The sequence below is a fragment of the Lemur catta genome, chromosome 1 (genome assembly GCF_020740605.2).
Source record: "Lemur catta isolate mLemCat1 chromosome 1, mLemCat1.pri, whole genome shotgun sequence".
In the NCBI taxonomy this organism is placed as follows: domain Eukaryota; kingdom Metazoa; phylum Chordata; class Mammalia; order Primates; family Lemuridae; genus Lemur; species Lemur catta.
Window position 1 is genome coordinate 277863915 of NC_059128.1, and position 20324 is coordinate 277884238.

A 20324-nucleotide genomic window follows, 5' to 3' on the forward strand; every position below is an offset into this window, starting at 1 on the left:
TTCTGTGAAATCAACTTCCACATCCTTGAACAAGAGGTTCCGGTGTACTGAATTCCTGGGGCGGGTCTCGGCTTGACTGATGCATTGTTTTTAGCGCAGGTCTGGCAGCGGGCGCTGACTGCTGCAGCGATGGATGGAAGTCTGGCATTTGGCGATGTAGTAGTAATGGGCCAGTAGCTGTGTGAGGGCTGTTTTCCCAAGTGAGTCAGGTTGTGATATCGGGAGACAGTAGCGTATGCCAATTTACTACGGACAAAGATGTTATGGTTTCGTAGGTGCCACCACCCGTCTGCGTCCTTCTTGGCCTTCTCCTGCTCTGCTCACTGGTTCTCTTCTGGAGTATATTTTGGTTCTTCGGGCCAACACTCGGGTGCCAACAAGATTTGGCATTGGGTTGGAGTGTTGTCCTCTGAACATTCTCTGGTGGCTGCATTTTTGGTGGCTTGGTCTGCCAGGCGATTGCCAGTGGCAATTGGATCTGTGCCCTTTTGGTGCCCTCGACAGTGGATGACCACAATTTCTTTTGGCTTCCAAACTGCCTCCAGCAGTTGGAGGATTTCATCCCTATTTTTGATCTCCTTTCCACCTGCAGTCAGCAGTCCCCTCTCCCTGTATATTGCCCCATGGATATGTATTGTGGCAAAGGCATCCTTAGAGTCTGTGTATATGTTTGCCTTCCTACCCCGGGCATGCCTGAGTGCTTGGATGAGGGCCCACAGCTCCACCCTTTGTGCCGACCACCCTTAGGGCAAAGGAGCTGACATGACCTCATCGACTGTGGTGATAGTGAAGCCCACTAGTTGTTTCCCATTTTGGATAAAACTACTGCCATCTGTGTAGAGTTCTAAGTCTGGTGCCGGTAGAGGACTGTCTTTCAGATCTGGCCGGCTGGCATAGACCTCCTCTACCGCCTCGGTGCAGTCATGGTCCGGGGGCTCTGGCTCACTGGGTAGGAGGGTGGCAGGATTCAGGGTCCACACAGTCTCCAGGGTGACCCGTGGATTTTCGCACAGCAGTCCTTGATACTGCGGTAACCGGTTGCTTGAGAGCCACGGGGGCCCTGAGGTGTTCATTAGAGATATCACTGTATGAGGGACTCACACACAGAGGTTTTGTTCTTAAATAGCAGGACGGTGGCCGCTAGTGCGCGGAGGCAAGGTGGCCATCCTGCCACTACCGGATCCAATTGTTTTGACAAGTAAGGCAGTGGTCTCTGCCACAGGCCCACAGTTTGAGTCAAAACCCCAGAGCCACTTGTTTCTTCTCGTGTACAAACAGGTTAAAGTCTTTGGTGAGGTCCGGTAGCCCTAGTGCGGGGGCTCTTTTTAGTAAGTCTTTTATTTCCTGGAAAGCCCTTTCCTGACTCTCAGCCCATTCCAATTCTTTGTTTTCAGGCCCGAGTAGGGCCTCGTACAGAGGCTTAGCCTTTAGGGAGAAACCTGGGATCCAGATGCGGCAGAATCCGGCTGCACCGAGGAATTCCCTGAGTTGTCTCCGTCTGGTCAGCCTGGGAATTGTACAGATGGTGTGCTTACACTCATATCCCAGTGTCTGGCGCCCCTGAGTGATGTGGAAACCGAGGTACTTTACCTGTTACCTGCAGATCTGTGCCTTTTTCCAGGAGACTTTGTATGCTTTGCCAGTGAGCAGTTGGAGCAGGCACCGGGTTCCCGGTGGCACTCCTCTGGTTGGGCTCGCTAGAAGGAGGTCATCAACGTACTATAGAAGTGTGCAGCGGGTTTCTTCTTGCGGAAAGGAAATGAGGTCAGTGGCTAGAGCCTCCCCAAATAGAGTTGGTGAATTTTTAAATCCCTGTGGTAGTTGCGTCCAGGTCAGCTGGGTTTTCCTTCTAGTCTGAGGATCCTCCCACTCGAAGGTGAACAGGGGCTGGCTCTTCGGAGCAAGCCGCATGCAGAAGAAAGCATCCTTTAAGTCCAGGCAGGAGAACCAGGAAGCATCAGGAGGAATGAGGCCCAAGAGGGTGTATGGATTCAGTACCACTGGGTGGAGAGTCACTGTGGCCTCATTAATCAGTTGCAGGTCTTGGACAGGCCGGTATCCACCTCCGTTGGGCTTTTTGACTGGCAGGAGGGGAGTGTTCCATGGGAATTGGCACTCCACCAAAATCCCCTCCCGCTTAAGCCTATCGATGTGTTCCTGAATTCCCTCTCGAGCCTCCTTGGGGATGGGATACTATCATCTCCTGGTTGGTTAGGCGCTCGGTTTCATCTCAGTCACCAGGGGTGCATGTTGGTGTGCAAGACCGTTGGGCAGGGGGTTGTCCTCCACCCATACCAACAGAAAATCCTGCTGGAAGTCAGGTGGGTTTTGTTCCTCTTTGGCCTTGTCCTGTAGCTTCCATTCCAATTCCCAGGGCAGGGTGACCGCCATTATGAGAGTCTCTGAGGCGCCAAGCATGAGGCTCGCGGTCCCTTCCGGGTGGAAAGTGATCTAGGCTTCCAGTTTGCTCAGGAGATCTCAAACTGGGAGGGACATGGGGCAGTCCAGTATGTATAGGAATTCATGTCTTATCTGGTGGCCCCCCATCTGGCATGTTCTGGATTGGCAGAAGGGTTGAGTTACTTGAGTTCCAGTGGCTCCCACAATGGTGGTTTCCTGCTCTGTAAGTGGAGACACCAGGGTTGTTACTACCAAATGTTCTACCCCAGTGTCCACCATGAACGTTATTGGTCAGCCCCCCACTTCCATTACGACCATAGGCTCCCCGGGGCCAAAAGTCAGGGAACCCAGTCAGTCCTGTTCTGAGTTGACCCCAGTGAGACCGATGAGGTCCTGGGTCTCCGGCTCCTGCTGGAAGCCCCGGGCAGGTTCCTGTTTGGCGGTGGGTGGTTTCTTTTGTTGGGGCATTCATGCTTCCAGTGACCAAACTCCTTACAATAGGCGCACTGGTCAGGCTTCAGGGTCCCTCGTCTCCTGGGTCCTCCTTCCCGTGGTGGGCCAGGTCTCTTGGCTGGGTCAGGTCTTCTGAGGTCAGCGGCCAGGAGAGTGGCTTTCTGTTTCATTTTCTTGTCATTCTCCCTCTGGGCTGTCCAGTCTCAGTTAACATAGACCTTCTGGCCACTTCTGTCAGCTGCATGATGTTCATTCCTGCAAACCCATCAAGTTTCTGGAGTTTCCGTCAGATGTCAGCATAGGACTGCCCAACAAATGCAGCATTCACCATCTGCTGATTTTCGGCCGCTTCTGGGTCAAAGGGTATGTAGACTCAGTAGGCCTCACAAAGTCGCTCGATGATTCCTCCAGCTTCTGGGTGATCAGAGTGACTTTGTTCATGTTGGTTGGTTTTCTGGCTCCCTCCCGGACCCCATGGAGGAGAGCTTCCTGATACCTTCCAAGTGCCTCTCGTCCGCTCGGGGAGTTGAAATCCCAATCCGGGTTGGTCTCGGGTGCTGCTCTCTGTGCCCACTGCTCCATGTCCAAGGTCCCTGCTGGAGCCTGATCCTGGAGCCACCTCTGGGTCCCAGCTACAGTCCAGCGTCGTTCTCCCTTGTTAAAAAGGGTCAAGAGGAGCTGGTAGCAGTCTTCCCAAATGGGATGGTGAGTCTGAAAGATGGATTCCAGGAGGTCAACGAGGGCTTGAAGTTTTTCAGAGTAAAGTGGGGTGTGGTGCTTCCAGTTCAGAAGGTCAGTGGTGGAGAAGGGCTGGTAGTACAGGACTGGCTGACCCAGCTGAATGGACCCATTGTCCGTGACCTGCATCGGACCTCACACCTCATGCAGGGGCATCTGGAGAGCTGAAGTTGGGACCTGAGCTGACCATATCCGGCGGGTGATGGGAGTGTCGGCACCTGGTTGGTCCATAACTGGCGGCAGGGAGACTGACGGTGGCGGGGTGTCTGGTGGATTCGGGGGCACTTCAGGAGGTGTCACGGTAGGGTTGTAGGGCGGTGGTGGTGGATCCTCTTCAGGAGCTTCCTGGTAGATGGGTTTGGACAGTCTGGAGTCTCTGGTCCTTTGGGCCACAAAAATCCTGCTCTGTCCCTTATTAGCACAGAACCGGACCCAAGGAGGCAGGGTCTGAGCAATCTCTAGCCATGAATCTATGTGAGGGAATTGGTCGGGGTGGCCGGGAGTCCTGGTCACGATTCTCCAAACTGCTCGCACGGTGGGGAGGTCTAGGGTTCCTGTTGTGGGCCAGTCGACCCCGAATGTGGGCCATTTGTGTTCACAGAGGGCCCTAAGTCTGCTGGGACTCAGTGTGATGCCATAATCTCCCATGAAACCCTTCTTAAAGTTCTTTAACATGCATTTAAGGACTGTAGGCTTAGATTCTACGCTACCCATCCTAGACCCTTGAGTGATGTCTCAGCTTAACAGACAAAGTCAGGGGTTCTCTCAGGTGTCCTCCTGGCTGCGTCCCTCGGGGGAACTTAGGCGTGTCTTGGCGAAAGTGTGCCTGTATAAACCCCGGCCTGTTCACTCCCTTTACGGGAGTGAATCACTGTTATGCCTTACAACGTCGCCGCTGGACCCAGCTGAGGACCCACTCAGGTTCCGTAGCCGTAGCCGTGGAACCACAGTCATTCTTCACTCACTCTTCACTCACTCACTCAGACAGGCAGAGGCTACACATTCCCACCCTGGGCCTTCCCTGCACTCAGGAGGTGATCAAGCTCCTCTTCCGTGGTCTGATGGGCCTGACTCGGACGAGTCCTGGGACCTTACCTGGTCCGATGCCTCCAGACCTGATTTGACTTGTTTGTCCCTCCAGCGTGGCCAGGAGAGTTCGGGACCCCACAGCCGGTGGGAGCTCCCGAGGAGCGAAGATATTCTGCAAAATGGCAGTTGGTGCCAGTTCGCATATGTTGCCGAGGTCCCGCCTGTCGCTGCACCAGTCCCCAAACCGGTGGCTTCAAGGGGCCAACGTGGTTGGTTTTCCTGGTCAGGGAACCAAAATGTTACAGCAAGTGTCACAGCGGGTGGTCCTGAGGACAAACCGAGCGACACACAGAGAGTCGGAGAATCAAGGTTTATTCGCCAGCAGGCTCAGAGGGGTCTCGCCACCAAATTCTGAGCCCCGTCTACCCGATTTTTCCCACTTTTATTAAGTTGGAGTGGTCCAAGGGGTGGGGTCTCAGGTGGCTAATGCCTGCCAGGTAATTGGGTAGTTGATGCGTCAGTTAATAGGTTAGTTGATATGCCAGGTAATAGGGGTTGGTATAATGCTGATGCGGGTCTTCTGTGAGGGGTGGGGGGTCTCAGGTGGCTGCTGTGCCAAGTACTAGATGGGGGTTTTCCTTATCATACTAAAAATAGAAAAATTATCTGAGTGTTGTGATTCACGCCTGTAGTCTCAGCCACTCGGAAGGCTGAGGCAGGAGGATGGCTTGAGCCCAGAAGTTCAAGGTTGCAGTGAGCTATGATGACACCACTGCCAGGATGACAGAATGAGACTCTGTCTCAAAAAAAAAAAAAATTAGTGGAATGGAAAAAGGGATTATGAAATATAGTTTTACTTGAACAGATATCTGTACACCAGTGTTCACAGCAGCATTATTTACAATAGCCGAAAGGTAGAAACGATCCAAGTATATGTCAGTGGCTGTATGGATAACAAAATGAGATACATACATGCACTGCGATAGTACTCAGCCTTAAAAAGGAGGAAATTCTGACACATGGATGAACCTTGGGTCATCATGTTGAATGAAGCAAACCAGTCACAAAAGGACTAGTACTGTTCTGTGTGTTGAAAAAACAACTCAGACTTTTTTCCTATTCTCTCAGTCAACATAAAAATATGTGGGGATTTCTCCCCACCAGGAAGCAAGCCATCAGTTCTGCAGCAGACACCAGCTGGGTGTTCTTCAGTTCAGTTCCCACACTACCAGATAGTGTCAGATCCCACAGGTTGAGGGCTCAGTCCCCAAGAGCATCCCCCACCCCCAAGACACCGGTCACAAATTAGAGCCTCTGGAGCTTCTGACCAACTAGCTTCAAGTTGGGGTTCCCATGAACCCCCTTTGAGTATGGTAAATTTGCTGGAGCGGCTCACGGAATGCAGGGAAACACTTATGAGTACTGGCTTATTATAAAGGATATTACTAAGGATACAGATGAAGAGAAGCTCAGGGCGAGGTATGAGGGAAGGGGCGTGGAGCTTCCATGCCCTTCCATGTGCCACCTTCCAGGAGCCTGAGCCTCCGTATGTTCCGCTAGATGCCTGGACACTCCCCAAACCCTGTCCCCTTGGGCCTTTTATGGAGACTTCATTGGATAGGCATGATTGAAGCATGGACAACCATATCAAAATGTGATTAGACAGAAAGTGTGTGCTCTGATACTAATAAACTGAGTGGAGAAACCAGCCAGGCCTGTCTGTCGAGGTTCTCTGGCCTCTCTGAGCAACATCCCTTCCTCTGGGGTATGGGGCAGCACCCTCTGGAATAAGGGTCTTAACTGCCTAAGGAATCGATGGGAAAGCACACTTAGGACTTAACCTCATTTGGCATTTGTCAGGGATCTGCCCTCAGGCCTCCCAAGAACATGTGGTCGTCCTGTTGCCTTTCATTCTTGTACATAAGTATTAAAGTCACTGGGGCCTGGGAGGGAGGAGCAGGAGTGGGGCACTGCGGGGCAGTCAGACCCTCAGCCAGTTTGTGTTCATGGCGCTGAGCAGGTCTCAGGTGTCAGGAAATGACCCACCACGCAGTGGTCCCTGCCTACTGCCAGCTTTGCCTCTGCAGAAGCTCAGGAGAGCTGTCCTCTGGCTGCGGCTTTTACAGACAAACAGCAAGCGCTTTTAGATTTTGTTTCTTTGCATTACTTGAATTTCTACAAATACCTGCAATTTCTAGTCTTTCCAGGGCTAAAAAGGAACTAGATCTCATCTGGCTGACTGGTTTTTGGCAGTTCAAATATCAAAATGACATTTTGTGGTTGGTTGAGTGAATTAGCTCCGCTATTACAAATAGCTTTTTACAAGCAAGGAGGGGGAAAAAGTGTATATTTAGAACCAGTTTCTAAGTAATTCCAGCCACTTAGGATTTAGGGAAGTTGTCTGGGCTGGGTTTGAGGGAATCTCTTAAACTAAGAGTTTGAATTTTTATTTGTCTGTTATCTCAAGATAATCACATGCATTCGTTAGCGTCAACATTGGGCCTCAACCTTCTGTTTGGGGAAGTTCAGTTATGATGCCAAATTTTCCCTGAATGCTTGTTGATAGCCTGGAATGGGCAGTAGCTAAACAGAACGGGACTCACTGTATACATCTACCAAGAAGGGCACTAAGGATTTGGGACCTCATGGGATACATTTATTTTCACCGTACGTGAGGGATACTATCATGTCTGTTGTTATAGCTAAAAGATTCCTTGGCTGAAACCCTTTGCTATAACCCTTGTTAGGATATAGATCTGTTTCATTTTGTATTTGAATTCTTTTTAGCCTTACTTCCTACCAACTTGGAGTAATTGATTTTGCTTCAATTTTCAGAAATCGCCCCTAGTGGATATTCCTGTGTTGCAGTTTTGCTATACTTTCATCCAAAGGTAATACAGCCCCCTCAGAAACATTCCTGAATTACAGATGCTATTGCAGTGACTGTAACAACCGTGGTTTTATTTCTTAACTGTAGGAGAGCCTTGGTTCAGAAAATCTCCTAAAGTTGTCTTTTTTCCCAAGCCATGGAAGTGCCCTGATGATCTTTACTTTTCCTTCCCCAGAGAGCTAATCTGACATTTTGAAGTCCATGTGTATATTGAACACTTGATGTCAGCAAAACTTTATGTGAGAACTGTTAAATATTTTTTTTTTTTTTTTTTTTTTTGAGACAGAGTCTCACTCTGTTGCCCGGAGCTAGAGTGCCGTGGCATCAGCCTGGCTCACAGCAACCTCAAACTCCTGGGCTCAAGCAATCCTTCTGCCTCAGCCTCCCAAGTAGCTGGGGCTACAGGCATGCGCCACCATGCCCAGCTGATTTTTTCTATATATATTTTTAGTTGTCCAGCTGATTTCTTTCTATTTTTAGTAGAGACGGGGTCTCGCTCTTGCTCAGGCTGCTGCCGAACTCCTGACCTCGAGTGCTCCTCCCACCTCGGCCTCCCAGAGTGCTAGGATTATAGGTGTGAGCCACCTCGCCCAGCCAGGACTGTTAAATTTTAAAAGATGCAGGTTTTCATTAAAAACCCACAAACAGGGAAGTGTTAAAGACCTCTGAGGAAAAGGAGAAATTATTATTTTTGGTGACAGTGACTCCCATGGGTGGCTTCTGCTTCGGTTGACTGAGCTCACTGTCTTTGTTAAGCAGCCGTGGCGACAGGTCTGAAAGGAGATTCCCTAGGTTTTTCTCCATCGTTGACAATGGCACTTTACGGTGCCTTTTTCAGATTTTACAACAGTTACACCCCAGGTGCAGCTCCCAGACCCCTCCACTGGGTGGGACCCTCTCTGTTGCAATAAATGAGGGTGAAGCTGGTATAGACCACTTCTCCAGGAAGCCTCAATGTCCTCACATACCCGTCAGGAGTTTCACAGTAAATAATTCTGACACCCAGGTATGGTCTCCTTGGTTCGCACAGTTAACATTCCATAGTTATTCCCTCTCACCACATCCTGAAATTGCAGGAAGGTAAACTGAGGGTCATCATCCCAAGAGTCCCTGGCTGTGGGGTTAAATTCAGACCAGCTGTTACTGCCTTCACCCACAAGCATTGTGGTAGCTCTTTCCTTGGGGAGTTAGAGATGAGCTGGTCACTTCCCTCCTCATGACAGCGAATGTGTATCGTTATGGTATCGAACGTACACTGTAGTGGCCTAAATGATAACTGAGCTTTCCTGGAAGCTGTAGGTGAGATTTTTAATCATCCTCCGTTTGCAGAAGAGGAACTGCCAACCACACAGCAGGTAGTAGGTTGGAGAACCAGAACTTGGACCTGTGCCGTGCTGCCTCGCTTGGTGGCAGTAATCTAAGAATCCTTGTTCCCTGTGAGGCTTGTGTGAGAGTACTGTGGGGGGAGGCAGTTTCCTGGTGGGTATGCCCTGACCTGACGCTTTGCCACCTTGACAGGTGACGCTGTGTTACCAGCCACGTTGGGGAAGTGGAACATTATCACTAGAAAGGCCCGAGAGATCAAGGTTAATCATCTAGCTTAAGGCTTTTATTTTACAGACAAGGAGACCAGAAGTATCTCACCTGTGAGCAGCGGGATTTCAGGTCCCCAGACTCGAAGTGCGCACCAGAATACCAAAATTTAGCTTGTGTGTATTATAATAAAAAAAGAAGAAATAGGTCAGTCGGGTATGCCGTTTCCCCTCTGCTCTCCAACCACCAGGGTCTCAAATGTGCTTATAAACAAATATAGGCCAGGTGAGGTGGCTCACACCTGTAACCCTAGCACTCTGGGAGGCAAAGGAGGGAGGATCACTTGAGCTCAGGAGTTCGAGACCAGTCTGAGCAAGAGTGAGACCCTGTCTCTGCTAAAAATAGAAAAATTAGCCGGGCACAGTGGCTACTCGGGAGGCTGAGGCAGGAGCATCACTTGAGCCCAGGAGTTTGAGGTTGCTGTGAGCTAGGCTGACACCACAGCACTCTAGTGGAGGCAACAGAGTGAGACTCTGTCTCAAAAAAAAAAAGCACAAATGTTGTATTTTGATTCATTCATAGTGAGGTATTTTTTTTTCCTTTTTTTTTTTAAATAGGCTCCCAATACCAGCCTTGCAAGAGAACTTTCCTTCCTTATTGGGAGTATTGAAGGAATCTGTACAGTTGAATCTGGCTCCACCTGGATATTTTCTGCTTCTCAGGTAACATGTCACCACATTGACGGTGATGTAGTGTTTTCTATTAGAACATATTTTATTTCTGCGGTATTTGCAACCTGAAGCTGATTGTCTCTCAACAGCATGCTGAATGACTTCGTAACAAGAACTCCCAACCTCGAAAGCAAGAAGGATCAGAAAGATCTGCAGGTCGGTATGGGAAAGAGTTTAGCAAAATGTTATTGTCCCAGCTGTGTCATCCACCTTTAGGGGATATCAGGTGGCAGGTAGACCAGAGACGCAGGACAGGATCCGAGCTTAGCTTTGCATTTGTTCTCAAGTCTCACTTCCACCACTGCTGTCCCTAGAGGATTCAGATGCCCAGGCCCTGTTTTCTGGTGCAGATTCTGGTGTGAAGCTTGAGCAGTCGACCTGGGATTTCCAAGTGCCCCCCGCCCACTGTATGCAGATGTGCGTGGCGCTCACTCGGAAAATAATTAGAATAAGAAATCTATCTCTGTACACAGATTTCTTGCCTTAACCCCTTACTTTCCCCCTGTTATAAAAGCAATATGTATTCGTAGGAAATTTTGAAAATAGAACTCACCCGTAGGAGGAGGAAAAACTTATCCTCAGAGTAGAAAGCCGACTAGTAAATATAGAAATCATGATGGAGCCAGACAAATCAGTTTTATAACCATTATTGACATTTATTGAGTCAGTGGCTTTTGTATCAGTTTTTTTCCTATATACTGAGTGATTTTATGTCAGTTTTATCGCCTTGGTAGTATTACTGCTGTTACGATCCCTGGCACTTGTAAAAGGCATATCTGGAAACAGTCTCAGTTCCCTAATTCTGAACCGTGGTATTTAATAGTACTGTATAAAGCATAGTAAAGTGTAATTAGAAAATTCAACTTCCTCCTTTGGCCGTGACTAGTAGACAGAGAAGAAAGCATCATGATGGTGCAGATGCTGCACTTGCAGGTGCTTGGATAGCACTGACCCAAACCCGCCTCGCAAGCCTCCCTGCTTTTATGTCCTGTTACCTAGAGCAGGCCCCTCCCTCTTCAGTCCCTCTGGGTAGGGCTTTGGCCATGGCTTTGGCCACAGGCATTCACTCAGTTGTTACAACTGGCACACCTCTGCTCCTTTTGGTTAGAGGGGCTAGAGTCACCTGCTTCTGTCTCATGACCTCCGGCCTCCCCGGCACTAACTCCTTCCTGCTGTTTTGAGCCACACCCTATACTTCTTCCCCATTGAGGATATAGAAAAAAAACCAAAGTGTGTTTTTCGTCCTGTACTCTCATAACACAGAATACTTCTGTGACCTCTGGTAACCAAATGTGTGGGGATTTCTCCCCACTAGCAACCAAGCAAGCAGTTCTGCAGCAGACACCAGCTGCGTGTCCTCCAACTCAATTCAGTTCTCACAGTATCTACCTAGAGATAGTGTAGTATCTACCTAGAGATCTCAGGTTGAGGGCTCGGTCCCACACTTGCAATGCTAATTGCAGGCCCTAGGTTGTGACCTGTGCTTCTGACCAACTGGCTATAAGTCAGGGATCCCATAACCCCCTCCTTGTATTGAATTAACTTGCTAGATTGGCCCACAGAACTCAGGGAAATATGTTTACCAGTTTATTCTAAAGGACATTAGAGGATACAGATGAAGAGATGTGTAGGGCGAGGCATATGGGAAGGGGCGCGGAGCTTCCATGTCCTCGCTGGGTGTGCCAACCTCCAGGAACCTTCATGTGTCCGGCTACCCAGAAGCTCATCCAAACCCAGTCCTTTGGGTTTTTGTGCAGGCTTCATGATGTCAGCATGATGGAGTAAATCACTGGCCATTGGTGATCAGCTTAGACCCTCACCCCTTCCCAGAGGAGGGGGGGTGGGCTGGAAGTCACAGCCCTCTGATCCTGCCTTGGTCTTTCAGGTGACTGGCCAGTCCTGCAGCTACCTAAGGTCCCCCAGCCACCAGTCATCTCCCTAGAATACAAAAAGATGCTTATCACCTTGGAAAATCCAAGGTTTTTACGTATGCCAGGAAATGGGGAGAAAGACCAAACATACACTCCGCAGTATCACACCCATCCACTCTGTGCAGTGGGCCCTTACAGGGACTCCTCTGAGCCCTTGGCCCCTTTCCTGATCTTTCTTTCTGCCCTTCACACCACACCCAGCCTCGGTTTACCAGCCCACTGATCCCCTTGGCTACAGCCTCCTGCCCACCCGGCAGGCAGGCGCCTGAACACAGCTGCTGAGCTTAGGAACCTTGTGTGATCATTGAGGTCAGGATTGTTAAATTCTCAGACGTGGAGGATTCCAGCTCCTCTTAGCGAATGACACTTGGTGACACTGCCTGAGAACCTGCTCAGGGTTCCTCTCTCTTCATCCAGCCACTGACCCGTTCCTCACTGGTCAGACTCCTGGCAGTAGCTGACTCCTCCTTCACCCATCTATCCATTAACTTACTTAACTTTATTTCTTGTTATATTAATTAAAAAAGATGCATTTCTAGCAAGAACCCATGGTCCTAGAGAAACCAGAAAGCTAATCTGTTTAATACAGCGTGTGGCCTTGTTATCAGAGCACTGCTACGACTTCTAATTCCTGTATGTTAATATTTTGCCTACATTGGCCAGTGCAGTAGCCAGTAGCCACATGTGGCTGCTCTGAAATGAATGTGTTAAAAGCGTAAAATGCACGTTGGATTTCAGAGACTTAGCACACACCAAAAAAGAATGCAAAATCTCATTAATAATTGTTATATTGATACATGATGATACCTTGGATATACTGGGTTAAATAAGACATATTATTAAAATTAATTTCACCTGTTTCTTTTTACCTTTTAATGTGACTCCTAGAAAACCTAATATTACATATATTGCTCACAGTTGTGGCCTGCATTCTGTTTCTATTGGGTGGTGCTGTTTTAGGCACTTAAAATTCTTTTCCTTAACTGACTTCCTTTCCTCTTTCTTCTGACTACCCTCAGGAAGTCACTCAGAAAATCCTAGAAGCTGTGGGGAACATTGCTGGCTCTTCCTTGGAACAAACCAGCTGGCTGAGCAGAAACCTGGAAGTGAAGGCCCAGCCTCAAGCCTCTCTGGAAGAGTCTGATGCTGAGGAAGATCTGTACAGTGGGTATAGAAGAGTCAGGGTGGAATGCTCATGATTCTGGTTTTTCCTTAAGAAAGACCTTTTTTTTTTTTTTTTTTTTGGGACAAAGTCTCACTGTGTTACCCCAGGCACAGTGCAGTGGCATTATCATAGCTCACCGCAACCTCAAAACTCCTGGGCTCAAACGATCCTCCTGCCTCAGCCTCCTGAGGAGCTGGGACTACAGCCACATACCACCATGCCCAGCTAATTTTTTTCCATTTTTTGTAGTGATGAAGTCTCACTCTTGCTCAGACTGGCCTCAAACTCCTGAGCTCAAGCGATCCTCCCTCCTTTGCCTCCCAGAGTGCTAGGATTATAGGCGTGAACCCCCGGGCCTGGCCAAGAAAGATCTTATGTGTTGTCACCACAAAAAAAGGGAAGAAAGCGTGTGAGATGATGCATATGTTAATTAACTTGCTTGTAATGATTATTTCACAATGTATACGTACATCAAAACATCAAGTTGCAACCTTAAATTTATACCGTTTTTGTTTTTTGGTTTTTTTTGAGACAGAGTCTCGCTCTGTTGCCTGGGCTAGAGTGCTGTGGCGTCAGCCTAGCTCACAGCAACCTCAAACTCCTGGGCTCAAGCAATCCTCCTGCCTCAGCCTCCTGAGTAGCTGGGACTACGGGCATGCACCACCATGCCTGGCTAATTTTTTACATACATATTTGTAGTTGTCCAGCTAATTTCTTTCTATTTTTTAGTAGAGACGGGGTCTCGCTCTTGCTCAAGCTGGTCTTGAACTCCTGAGCTCAAACGATCCACCACCTCAGCCTCCCAGAGTGCTAGGATTACAGGCATGAGCCACCACGCCCAGCCTATACCGTTTTTATTTGTCAGTTATACCTCAATAAAGTATAGGGGTGGGGGCAGATATTGGAAAGTTAAAAAGAAAAAGTTTTAGGCATAAGAAAAAGCAAACTGCCTTCTTAGGTCTGTGTTAATTCACCCAAGTTCCTCCTTTATATTCCTAGCCAAATGACTAAACTGTCTGTTTTTACTTCTTACAACGTAAGTTGTATATAATAAACAATAGGATTCCACAGATAGTATCCCAGGTGACATGTGCCACCATGTCAAACCTTTACCGAGCCTAGACAGGGGCCCAAAAGTAACTTCCCAAGGTAATTTACATGGACTTGGTGATAGAAATCTCTGTGGGATAAAGACAATAAGAATGTTTTTCTTTTTGCAGAACTGTGGAAAGAAAGCTTAGTGACTCAGCAAACTATTATCAGACGTTTTATGTTTTGTATTTCATTTGTGATTAATGCACCCTTGCCTCTCACTGATCCCAGCTCGTTACCTGGGACGTGAAGATTCTATAAAGGAGGCTGCGTAGACCAGGCACACCCCAGCCTTACTGTGTCATAACTTCATAGGACGGTGGTCAGGAGACTCAGAGAAGTTTGATCAGTTTACTCGGCGGGCCACAGCTCAGCACAAGACCCTAGAGAAGTCTGGATTAAGTAGACAGTGTAGACTGTCACTTGCCAGGGCCCCACATCTATCAATCGGGCTGATCTTGGGTTGTTATAACCACTGCAGTAAGGGAGAAATTGACGGTGTCACAGTAGTATCTCTAAGGGGAGAAGTTGGGGGAGGATACTTACAGAGTTTTAGGCCCTTGGCCAAGTTTTTTGTAGCCGATCTTCAAGGTCGGGAGTTGACTGGGACTGTACAGTTAATGACAAATACTTTGGCTTGGAGGGCAGGGCATGAGGTGAGGGTCTAGAGTGAATCTTGATGGGCAAGCTGCTAGTTTTGGTAAGTAAGCTGTTTTAGTTGATGAGCAGGTTTTTTGCAGAATTAAATATATCTTGGGGCAATGATTCTTTTTTGCTGGTTCTCAGTATTATTTAACACAGGGACAGGAGAGATTGCCCAGTGCCAGTCTCACTTTACACAGGACAAGAACGTATGTTTGGTCCTAGTTTTATTTAACACAGGGACAAGACATTACATTTGTGTTCTCCGTATGAACTACATAGCACGGCACCTGCCACAGAGTAAATGTTCAAGAATCATGAACTTTTATTACTTCTGTCAAAATCATTGGCAATAGTTACATCAGCAGAAACAAAGCTAAATTCGTTATTTTTAATACACAAGGGAGAATGTCAGTAAGTCAAGACTCTTTTCTTGAACTTTGGGAGGCCAAGGCAAGAGGATTGTTTGAGGCCAGGAGTTTGAGACCAGCCTAGGCAACACAGTAAGACCCTGTGTCTACAAAAAAATAGAAAAAATTAGCCAGACGTGGTGGCACACACCTGTAGTCCTAGCTGCTCAGGAGGATGGCTTGAGCCTAGGAGTTCGAGGCTGCAGTGAGCTATGATCGTACCGCTGCACTCCAGCCTGGGCAGCAGAGCAAGACCCCATCTCTTAAAATAAATAAAATGTAAAAGTCTCTTTTCTCTCCCAAGTAACAGAAATCCAGTTTAGACTAACAGAAACAAAAACAACAAAACAACTTTCTGGCTCATGTACATGAAAAGCCCAAGGGTCAGTATCTGGTTTTAGGCATAGCAGGAACCAGGTGTTCACTTGAGGCCAATGACGTCTCCTGCAAAGACTCTGGATGGCTCTTCTTGGGTCACCTGGCAGAGGGCAGGAAGGGCTGGTGCCCTGGAGCCACAGGAAAGGGCTTCTCACCCGAAAGAGGGTTCTTAACGGCAGATGGTCCCACAGTCCATTACTTTTGCTGTGTTTGATAGGTAGTCTTGTGGTTTGCATCAGAGAAGTAATTATACTTTATCCTAAAACGGAGACAGTATAACTAGTAGAAACCAACAATTAGCTTTCTCAGGCCGTGGTTGTGGTTGTAGTCATGGCTCTAGAAGGAACTCTTGCTTCTACTTGGCTGACTCACCCGGGCTGTCTCTGTGCTGGCTAACCTGCTTCGGCACGGTGTGGCTGTGTTGCCCTTGGTGCGCCAAGTGTTACTGGGCCCGGCTTTTGTGCAACAATTCAATTTAACTTCAAGACGATACTGTAGTAAAACGATTACCTGAATTTTTTTAAAATTATTTAGAAATCATAGAATTCCAAAGCTGGAAGTGACTTTTTAGCTTCTCAATAAGCCTTAATTAGCAAATTATAGAGGACCCAAAAAATGGAGTGTTTGGATTATAACTACATGTTGTTTCAATCTTTTTTTTTAATATCTTCCTTTTTTTGTTAATCTCTTAAAATTTTTTAAAAAATTGTTTAAATTAATGGAGTACATGTATAATTTTATTACATGAATAGATTGCATAGTGGTGAAGTCAGGGCTTTTAGGATATCCATCACCTGAATAATGCTCATTGTACCCCTTGAGCAATTTCTCATCGTCCACTCCCCATCCCCCCACCCTCTGAGTCTCCATAATCTATGTCGTTTCTTGAGGGACAAACTTAAGTATGCATATGGGCCACGTAAAGCATGGCATGGAATGAGCCTTCCAAGTGATGTATTTTTCTCCACTTAAAGTGTCTGTGCAGGTTTCTAAGTATAACCGGTGAGAGACGCGCCTGGCGGGCGCTCGCACTGTGCTCCGGGTGCAGGTGCTGCAGCAGCAGACACACGAGCAGGACGTCTGCTCTCACGGGGCACGGGGCGGGGGGCGGTGATAATCAGAAAGGAAACTTCCGAGGGTGTCTTTGCAACTCTCCTGAAATCTAAAATTATTTCAAAAGAAAAGTTTTTTTAATGACAAAAAAAGTGAATTACCGAGAGAATTTCAGGTGGGATTTAGTCTCGTGGGGATTGTCAGAGTGCTATGATAAGGAGTGCGTGGGAGTGAGTCACGCAGGAACCACTTGGATGCTATGGAACAGGTGTCCAAGGAGGTGACAGTTGTGCTGAGAGAGGAAAGATAGGGGAGCAGCCCTGCAAAGATCTGGGGAGGCCCTGCCGGGGGCGGTGGCAGGCCCTGGTGGGAGGAGCGGGCTCCGACCTGGGCACCTGGAGACCAGTGTGGCTGGAGCTTGGCGAGAGAGGTCAGAGAGGTCAGAGAGCAGGTGGGGACTGACGGCTGTCGGGCTTGGCAATGAGCAGAGTAAGGAGCTTGGGTGACATCCCACCTGCTGCAGGAAGCCATTACAGTGTTTAGAGCTGTGACGTGACCTTACACAAACTTCAGAAAACATCGCTATAGCTGCCGTGAGCGATGCAAGCTGTATCGAATGAGAGCAGAAACCGGAAGTCCAGTTCAAAGGAGTTCACAGTGGCTTGGGCAAAAGATGATATAGCTTGGAGGCAACTGATAGAGGCGATTTTAATGCTGAGTGGACAAGACTTGCTGATGGATTCGATGTGGTGGTTAAAATGAATGAAATAAAGGATGACTTGGATTTTTGGCTTAAGCAATTTATTGAGGTGGAGAAGACAGAAGGAAGAACATTTTGGAGAAGGGAATTGAGCTCCATTTTGCACGTATTAAGTCTGAGATGTCTGGAAGAGGGAAGGAGCCAGCAAAGATGATTAAGCAGACACTGGGGTAGGAGAAAAGCCAAGAGTGTGTAGAGGCTTGAAATCTGCCAGAAAAGGGTGCTTCAGAAAGGAGGGAGCAGTGACACAGTGCAGGGCCGCTGAGAAGCTGAGTGAGGTGGCATGGGGCCCGCTGGACTGGACAGTGTGGGAGGCTTTGGGGTGGGCAGGAAGCACACAGGGGACACTGGCATGGACGGGGAGGTCGGGAGACAAGCAGTAGAGACAGTGAAGGCAGATAACTCTCTGAAGCTTCATCAGCAATAGGGCAGTAGCCAAGCAGGAGTAAGGACTAGAGAGTGTTTATTGTTTTAATTTGTTTTTAAATTGGAGCACATCAAAGCCTGTTTGCATGCTGATGGAACATTACAGCAGAGAGGAAGAAATTAATACAAGAGAGGAAAGATAGTCAGAAAGCAAAGTCCTTGATGGGCACAGGGCCAGGATTGACACCATAAATGGACTTATTCTTTGACAGGAGCCAGGGACATGTCTGTTAAAACAGGAGACAAGGCAGAGAACATGGATATAAACACTCTGGGTTAATAACTCACAGTGGCAAAATGAGGGGCTTCCCATTTGATTCCATTTTCATTGATTTTCTCAATGAAATGCGAGGGGAGGCTATCATCTGAGAAGGGGGAGGTATTGATGGGTGTGGAGGAGGGTGAGAGAGAATGAATCTGGCAGGGGGGAAAGCCAGCAGACCACCCAGGAACTGAGTTCTAGGATTGTGTGGTAGCAGCAGGTCCCTTTTGAGATTCATGGTCATGAAATAAAATGAGATTAGTTGCTTCATGGTGTGGTTTTCTCTGAAATCTTTCACTACACAAAACTGCAGACAGGTCGTTGGGTTTAGCCAGCAGTGTGTTTTTCTTGGTGGGTACTTCCGAGGGAGAGGGAAGCCAAAACGTTACGGGTGTTTGCCAGGTAGATGGAGGACCGACTGTGGGCTTGGGCGGGGAGGTAAAGTGAAGACATACAGCACTGCTGGGTAGTTAGGGGTGGACTCAGGGACCGGAGGCCTGTCCTAAGCTGCAGGAAAACGCCCAAGGGGTGGACAGAGTAGGGCGCTGGAAACAGGTTTCAGATGCGGTGATTTTGGAAATGGGCGGGTCAAGGCTGTAATGGTGGCTGGAGCAGAGTGAAAGACAGGTGGAAGGGAATAGGTCAAAGGGCTTAGAGACCATGATGTTCGATGGAGCATCCAAGGGGGATGACGAGGTTCCAAGAGTGGTGACGAGAATAGGAACAGGGAGGAAGGCAGTGAGTCGGTGCTCATTTATTTGATCAAAATATCCAGATTCTTAGTTTCCAAAACCGAATGCTAACAGAGAAGAATACCTGAGTTATACACACACAATCAGCATGAAATATGGGAGCCCATGGCTCACATTGGTGAGATGCTTTTGGGGACAGCGAATGGTGACCCATTTGTCATAGCACACAAATGCCTCTTTCTGTTTGTAGATGCTACTGCAGCTTCAGCAATGGTGTCTGCTTCTGCCCCTTCGGTGTACAGTGTGCAAGCCCTCTCTCTCCTGGCAGAGGTAAATACACGCTGACTTGTCATCCCCTAAGGAAAGGAGTGCTGTCGTGAACCCTTCCTGCTAGGGGTCACACTCCCAGGTGAGCGCCTCAGGCAGTGTGGGCCTCAGGCTGCACCGTGTGGAGTTTTCTGGTTAGGTTTTGCTGTGAGGGCTGCACTTCTTATTGCTGCATCCTTCCAAGAAGGCTTCTGTTTTCTTACGGTCTCGTTCTTTCAGGTTCTGGCTTCTCTCCTGGACATGGTTTATCGAAGTGACGAGAAAGAGAAAGCAGTGCCTTTAATCTCCCGCTTGCTTTATTATGTTTTTCCTTACTTACGCAATCACAGGTAACATCCTACGTGTGGGAAAATGTTTTGAGAAATGAATCAAGTGGTTTTCCTCAAAAGGTCTTTGACCTTGGCCCTTGTCTCTTCCCACTCCTGTTTAGCGCTTACAACGCTCCCAGCTTCCGGGCGGGTGCCCAGCTGCTGAGCTCACTGAGCGGCTACGCCTACACCAAGCGAGCCTGGAAGAAGGAAGTCCTCGAACTGTTCATGGACCCCACTTTCTTTCAGATGGATACTTCTTGCGTTCAGTAAGTAATGCTGTCCTGATAAAAAATATGCTCTGAATCTTCAAGTGGAAACTGTTTGGGGGGTTATGCAACTAATTCTCATTCCTGGAATGGAAGCAGACCCAGAGCACCAACCCAAATAATAGGAAATGATATTCACAGGCTCACATGGTAACCGTGCGTTCATGGGAAAGGAATGAGGTCTTTTAAAATACAAACGTGCTTTTTTGTCAAAAGAAGAATTTCATTAATTAAGAGAGCATATTTTTCCTAAAGAGTGTAACATGGGGTTCTAGTGATACTTGGTCTATCTAGCACTACTTTATCTTGTAATCACAAAGTCTCTGACCAACATTAAGATGACAGAGCCCACTGGTGCCTCTGGTGGTATCCTTACCTCGCTTCTCAGTTTACACTCCGCCAGTTCTTGCTGAGATCTTGCAGCAGGCTAGGCGGAGGGCCACGGAGACACAGATGCGAGAAGTGCTTCCGGGGCCTTTCCCTTGGAGTTGGAGAACACCACTCAGGAACCCTCCCTGGCTTGGCCAAGCGAGTCTGTTAATGAGAAGGAGGCTGCAGGATGGAGGGTGGAGATTGGGGCAGCCTTTTTATACGGCCTGAAGAGCCAGAGGGCTGCTTGGCACCCTGCGGCTTCCATCCCAGTGACCCTGTTGCTCTGCTGGGATAGCCTGTTTGGAAGTAGGAGCTATGGGTGGAATTCATCTTCACTACCCCACTTCCTTCCATCAGCGCAATCATATGAACATGCATCATCCTGTGTGAACATATTTAAGGGCAGCCCTTGAAAGTCCAGAGTGCCTTGTCAGTTTATGCTTTCTTTGCAGTAAGTTGGAAA

The 20324-nt window shown here is 48.1% G+C and overlaps 1 protein-coding gene across 5 annotated transcripts in view; it reads left to right on the forward strand.

Annotated features, from left to right (window-relative positions):
• The window catches only part of DOP1B (DOP1 leucine zipper like protein B), a 118915-nt gene that overhangs the window by 83243 nt on the left and 15348 nt on the right, over positions 1-20324 (forward strand). For all 5 annotated transcript variants that reach the window (XR_006732747.1, XM_045540635.1, XM_045540637.1 and 2 more), the window contains 7 exons: positions 7456-7511; positions 9661-9765; positions 9864-9930; positions 12725-12869; positions 18836-18915; positions 19132-19241; positions 19343-19489. Coding sequence is in view for 4 of the 5 variants with exons in the window: in XM_045540635.1 (XP_045396591.1) it covers positions 7456-7511; positions 9661-9765; positions 9864-9930; positions 12725-12869; positions 18836-18915; positions 19132-19241; positions 19343-19489 (710 nt within the window). In the remaining variant the exon portion in view is untranslated. The remainder of the gene's footprint in view (positions 1-7455; positions 7512-9660; positions 9766-9863; positions 9931-12724; positions 12870-18835; positions 18916-19131; positions 19242-19342; positions 19490-20324) is intronic.